The sequence below is a fragment of the Lathyrus oleraceus genome, chromosome 7 (assembly GCF_024323335.1).
Source record: "Lathyrus oleraceus cultivar Zhongwan6 chromosome 7, CAAS_Psat_ZW6_1.0, whole genome shotgun sequence".
NCBI lineage: Eukaryota > Viridiplantae > Streptophyta > Magnoliopsida > Fabales > Fabaceae > Lathyrus > Lathyrus oleraceus.
In genome coordinates, this window is record NC_066585.1 from 155,499,540 (window position 1) to 155,506,318 (window position 6,779).

At 30.1% G+C, this 6,779-nt stretch overlaps 1 protein-coding gene across 1 annotated transcript; it reads right to left on the reverse strand.

Annotated features, from left to right (window-relative positions):
* Positions 1-3,967: 3,967 nt before the first annotated feature.
* Positions 3,968-4,516, reverse strand: LOC127102551 (transcription factor bHLH95-like). Its single transcript, XM_051039907.1, has 3 exons — positions 4,330-4,516; positions 4,160-4,284; positions 3,968-4,066 (listed from the first exon to the last, which is right to left on the reverse strand). The coding sequence occupies exons 1-3, from the start codon at positions 4,514-4,516 to the stop codon at positions 3,968-3,970; spliced, it is 411 nt and encodes a 136-aa protein (XP_050895864.1).
* Between the last annotated feature and the right edge of the window lie 2,263 nt (positions 4,517-6,779).

The window sequence follows — 6,779 nt, forward strand, 5'->3', positions numbered from 1 at the left end:
TTTCTTCATTTTGTTCACTTACTGTCTAGAACACTTTTTAGGTGAGCATAAGAGATAATCTACTTGTAGTAAGCTGTATTGGGGACCATAGCCTATGAATGGTGATCGCCAATTAAGTTTTTATTATTCCGTAAAGGATTCATCCACGTTTAAATTCATATCCAATTAGTTGATTAATTAATTAACTAATCAATATATAGAAATATAAAGTGCCTCTTTAATTTTACTTAATTATTTAATTAAATAATGCTTTTAATTTTATAAATTGCTATATAATTAGTATAGATATATAAGCCTATATTTTAATTATCAGTAATAATAATTAAAGAATATTTAAATATAAAATATTCCAACTATCTCCCACCTAAATAATATATGTTATTAATCATATCATAGTCTATAGGCGGCCATCCGAATGCTATTTATTTTCAGATTTCAACTCTACAATCTATGGTGAGAGGAGTAGATCAAATAGAGAGAAGTCGGACCATTAGAGGAAGAGGAAGAGGAACACCTAGAAAGATTGTATGGGAAGTTATTAGGAAAGATCTTGAGATTCACAATTTGGATAGAACCATGATCCTGGATAGAACATTATGATAAAAGTTTATCCATATAGAAAACTCCTTCTTAGTGGGATAAAGTTTGGTTGTAGTTGATGTTATTGTTGTTGTACAACTGATGTTTATTACTTTGAAAAAGAAAACATGAAAAGTATATATAAATTAATATAAACACCATATTTCATGCCTCATAACGAAAAGAAAATCACTATAACTTAATAAAAAATTAAATATTATAATTGTTTGCTCATTAGACCGTCCTCTAACTTTGGCCATTTTCTTGTTGTTTTTAGGAGAAAAACTAATTGAAATTAAAATTCATACAAAATGAGAAGACAAATTTTATAATCAAATTTTAAGTTATCAACATCAAAATTTCACCAGCCGCTTGCTTTTAAGTTTCCTCCATTGAATTTGTGTCATATGAACCATTACTTACCTGCATAATAGAAAAATTCAATTCTTTTTGTTTAATTAATAATTATTTTATTTATTTGATAACTTATTATTGTATTGTATGTTTGGTATCACTGTACAGGTAAATTTGAAAATTTTATTCTGATATCCAATATAATCCATAAAGAGGGGATATGTCGAGTTTGAAACATACATGAACTAGAATCATGTACACATTTCCATTTCCATTGCGCATAATATTGATAGATACAACATCAATCATATGTTTCTCCAACACAAGAAAGTTTTGTCAAGACCCCCGACTTCTTAGTTGCACATATGCAGAATTGTGCTTCGCCCCCACAAATGTTCAATACAAATTTTTTAGAAGACCAAGTTTGAAAAGCTACTTGTCTGGTGGAGGTGCATATAACGATAACGTATTTGAAGTTTCAATTACACTAATAGGAAATTTATTATTATAACTATAGGATCTCTGATCAATTATGATAGTTTCTGTTTATTCATATGAATTCAATTGTGAGTTCATCACAGATGAAGACTCACTCATACATCGGGACATAGATTTAAGCTTGTCTTGCTTCTTCTTTTCTAGATTTTCAAGAATCTGTTGTAAATTTTTTATTTCTTTCACTGCTGCATCCACATTGGTTGACTTATCAACCTGGAAAAAAAATCAAATTAAGCATCTAATTTAGAAAATAACTCATTGTGACACTAAAGTTTTACCCTAATTATAAATGAAGATGAACATGATTTTACTTTAGAGGGCAGATCTGGAAGTAAAGCAAAACATGTTCCTTGTTTTCTTTCTCCTTTCTCTCTCATTCCATATGGGAATTTCATGATGAGAATCACGATATTTTCCACCTTTACCTTTTCCATTTTAAATATTTTTTCCACTTTTAATCACAAGCCCACCTCAACTTGGTTTTCCATTAACAACAACTACTCCTTCGTTAATTACTTCATTTCGATTCAATGAATTCATATTTAGGTTTTTTTTGCTACTCGCGTCGATGTTATCTAAATTTATCAGATCACCCCGTAATTGACTTTCCCACATGGAGCCGGAATTTTGATCATGATCTACACTCGTTACCATATTTGCTTTTGAGAAAGAAAGAGAGTGTAACATAGAAAAAATAATATGAAAAGAAATAGTTAAAAATGATGTACTTATATACAAGTATAATAGAGTTAAGTAAAAGCTATTGTGAAAAATTATATTAAAATGAAAAATAATATGACAAGTTTTATGTAGAAGCATCTAGAATATAATTATAATATTGTTACAAAAAATCCTAACAAAAATTGATAAATTAATTATACTCATATTGATATTTAAAAAAATAGACAAAAAGTTAGAGTTGTGTATAACAAATACAACTGCTTACTCACGCATTAGGGTCCCACCAGGTATGACTTGTTAATATATATTATTACTAAACTATATAAAAACGATTTTAATTTAGTTTTTAATTGATCACATTAATTTGATTGGGAATAATAATATAAATTTCTTGTATAATTCTGTGGGCATAACTCTATCTTTAGACCTTTCTAACTCCGTCTTCTAGACTTTCCCATGGGAAGATCCAGAATATAGAATTATTTCCATAATTTTCCATATATGAAACAGTCTAGAAGATGGAATTATGTCTACAATTTTTCACAAAATATTATTATAATTAAACTTTATTATACCTAGTTTATTTAATTTGGTTAACAGTTATATATATATATATATATATATATATATATATATATATATATATATATATATATATTGAATAGTTCGATTCTTTTGTCTCTTTGACACGCATATGTGAGAAATCAATAATGTTTTTCTTTGTCTTTGGTTTATTTGTTCATCTTAATACGAATAATGAAATAATGGAGTGCATAAATATGACTGAAAAGTGTTGCATACTCTATCATATTTCAATATCAACAAAAAGTTACAAGTCATTGAAATTGTGTAATAACTAATTTAACACTAAAGACATTTGTTTCAACTTTTACCTTTGCAAAGATGTAAGAAAAATCAAAAATATTTAATATCGTTTGAATTTTCACGTCTCTTTTATTTTTAAAATTTGAGGAAATATACTTAAATTGAGTAATTGTTGGGTGGTTAGATTATTTTATTCAAAATGATTATTGAATCTATCTCCTTGAAGATATTTCTTAAAATAAGGATTAACTATTTAATGACTTAAATCTCACACATGTCCTCTAAATGCAAGAAAATTGTAAATGTTTTATATCATATTTAAATATTTTTCATTGTGATTTTAAAATCAAAGTTTAAAACAACCAATTTATTTTCATGGTAGTATTCTTAGTTATATTGGGGACCATAGTCTATGAATGGTGATCGCCAATTAAATTTTTATTATTCTGTAAAGGATTCATCCACATTTGAATTCATATCCAATTAGTTGATTAATTAATTAGTTAATCAATATATAGAAATATAATGTGCCTTTCTAATTTTATTTAATTATTTAATTAAATAATTCTTTTAATTTTATAAATTGCTATATAATTAGTATAGATATATAAGCCTACATTTTAATTATCGGTAATAATAATTAAAGAATATTTAAATATAAAATATTCCAACAATCTCCCACCTAAATAATATATGTTATTAATCATATTATAGTCTATAGGCGGCCATCCGAATGCTATTTATTTTTCGATTTCAACTCTGCAATCTATGGTGAGGGGAGTAGATCAAATAGAGAGAAGTCGGACCATTAGAGGAAGAGGAAGAGGAACACCTAGAAAGATTGTATGGGAAGACCAAGTTTGAAAAGCTACTTGTTTCAGTGGAGGTGCATATAGCGATAACGTATTTGAAGTTTCAATTACACTAATAGGAAATTTATTATTATAACTATAGGATCTTTGATCAATTATGATAGTTTCCGTTTATTCATATGAATTCAATTGTGAGTTCATCACAGATGAAGACTCACTCACAAATGGGGACATAGATCTAATTCTAGATTTTCAAGAATCTGTTGTAAATTTTTTATTTCTTTCACTGCTGCATCCACAATGGTTGACTTATCAACCTGGAAAAAAAATTAAGCATCTAATTTAGAAAATAATTGATTGTGACACTAAAGTTTTACCCTAATTATAAATGAAGATGGACATGAATTTACCTTAGAGGGAAAATCTGGAAGCAAAGCATGAAGGCTAGCAACCATGTTCCTTATTTTCTTTCTCCTTTCTCTCTTACTCCATATGTGCATTTCATGATGAGAATCACGATATTTTCCACCTTTACCTTTTCCATTTTAAATATTTTTTCTAATTTTAATCACAAGCCTACCTCGATTTGGTTTTCCATTCACAAGAACTACTCCTCCTTCATTAATTACTTCATTCCGATTCAATGAATTCATATCTAAGTTTCTTTTGCTACTCCCACCAATGTTATCTATATTTATGAGATCACCCCATAATTGACTTTCCCCCATGGAACCAGAATTTTGATCATGATCTACACTTGTTACCATGTTTTCTTTTGAGAAAGAAAGAGAGTGTAACATAGGAAAAATAATATGAAAAGAAGTAGTGAAGAATGATGTATTTATATACAAGTATAATAGAGTTAAGTAAAAGTTATTGTGAAAAATTATATTTAATAAAAAATAAAATGACAAGTTTTATGTAGAAGCATCTAGAATATAATTATAGTATTGTTACTATAAATCCTAACAAAAATTGATAAATTATAAATACTAATATCGATATTTAAAAAAAATAGAAAAAAAGATAGAGTTGTGTATAACAAATATGTAATATCTCATATTCCCTTAAATGCTCAATTAGATATCAGTTGAGACTAATTGAGTTCATATGTACTCTATCTCTTGTCAAGTGGAACAATTAGAGCTCCTATGTGCTCTAAATGTTATCAGTTAGGACCAATAGAGTAACTAGTGAACTATGAAGAGATTAATTATTAATAAAAGAGACAAGCCAATATTAATAAGTACATTAGGGGATATTTTGGTAACATTAATAATTGGTCAATTGGGACTAAAAGATAAGAATATCACTTGAGAATATTTTGTATCATTGCATAATACTACATTATATTTATATATTATGTATATATATTTGTGTGGATAAGAAAGAAAGGAAAAAGATAAATTATCAGGAAGAAGAAAATAAAAGGAAAACATGGGAAAGAGAAAGAAGAGAAGAAGAGAAGAAGAGGAAGGAAGGAAGAAGAAGAGAAAAGCCATGGAAACATTCATCATCTTCACCATATCATAATCATCATCTCATATTCTTCATCATCTTCACCATCTTCTTGATTCAAGGTGAGTTCCTAGGTAGTTTAACCTTGGAGAAAACTTAGGGTTTGTGTATTCTTGCTCCAACTATAGGTTGATGATGATGATTGTAACAACCCGTATAATATATATCTAGAATAATATCATACAAGTGTTAATAATTGGTACTGATCCAACATAAGTGCCTAATGACAACAATATATATACATGTCCAAACTAAAACATCGATGGAACATGTTATACAATAGTGGCTAAACAATAAAAAATCTAAGGACTATGTGCAATATCTTCATTGCACACAACTCCACAGCGGAAGATCATGATAAATAGCATCCCTTGAAACATCCATAAACAGCTTCTCTTAGGTTCAACTTGCGAGGATTACCTGAAAAATAACAACAATAATGGGATGAGATAATAATCTCAGTGAGTTCTCCTATCCTATGGGTCCACTCGGCTCTACAGGGTTCCTACTCGATTCCAACTCAAGTATTCACCTTCCGTTATTTGCGCATCACTCGCACCTTATAACTAGGACTTGAGTAACAGAGGGATAAATGCAATGTATGGAAACATGTCACTTGAAATCACATAACTCAATAAATCACTATTTGAATTCACGCAACATTGATCCCCAACCGGACCTACGTCTAGGCCAAGGCTTGGTTCACGCATGTCCGTATGATTCAACTTTCATAGTGGATATCAGGTTCCCCTATGGGAATCAAACCCACTTTTAAGAATCATCACTCGTATGAGACTCGAACCCACTTTTTAAGAACCATCACTCGTATGGGACTCGAACCCACGTTGAATATTTTTCACCATATGGGGCTCGAACCCACTTCTAAGAGCCATCACTCGTATGGTACTCGAACCCATGTTGAGTATTTTTCACCATATGGGACTCGAACCCGCTTCTAAGAGCCATCACTCGTATGGGACTCGAACCCACGTTGAGTATTTTTCACCATATGGGACTCGAACCCACTTTGGTGCCCACCTTTCCCCGATGTCTGTCATGGTTGGGACTCAAACCCAATTGAGGCGTGAATCATTGGTGCCACATCCCCACTTACCGCTTTACCGAAGCCCTTGAAATGGTATGTACACAATCCCAAATAATTTCAAATACGTGATTAATTCTCAATAACCAATAGGGCTTTCGGAGCAATGCTCCTCACCAAAAATAGGACTTTTGGAACAAATGTTCCTCACCAAAAATATCAAACGATTCTCATGACATCATATCAATTCTCATGGCATCATAACATGATCCATTCTCATAAATCACACATGTTCCATACAATGCATATTGGTTCACTTACCAAGTGAATACTTGTCCACGATACACACCTAGGTACCGTTGCGTCCAAGCATCACCGTATACTCATTTCCATAGCCTAGATTATCTTTCTAAGTTATTAATCAAGTTATTCTCCTAGGTTTCCTCACTCATCTCTATAGAGTTTTTAAT

Coding starts and splice junctions, on each gene's coding strand:
- LOC127102551 (XM_051039907.1), bottom strand. CDS start 4,516: ATGGTAACAAGTGTAGATCATGATCAAAATTCTGGTTCCATGGGGGAA. Junction 4,285..4,329: donor GAATGGAAAACCAAATCGAG/GTAGGCTTGTGA, acceptor AAAATGGAAAAG/GTAAAGGTGGAAAATATCGT. Junction 4,067..4,159: donor TTCCAGATTTTCCCTCTAAG/GTAAATTCATGT, acceptor TTTTTTTTCCAG/GTTGATAAGTCAACCATTGT.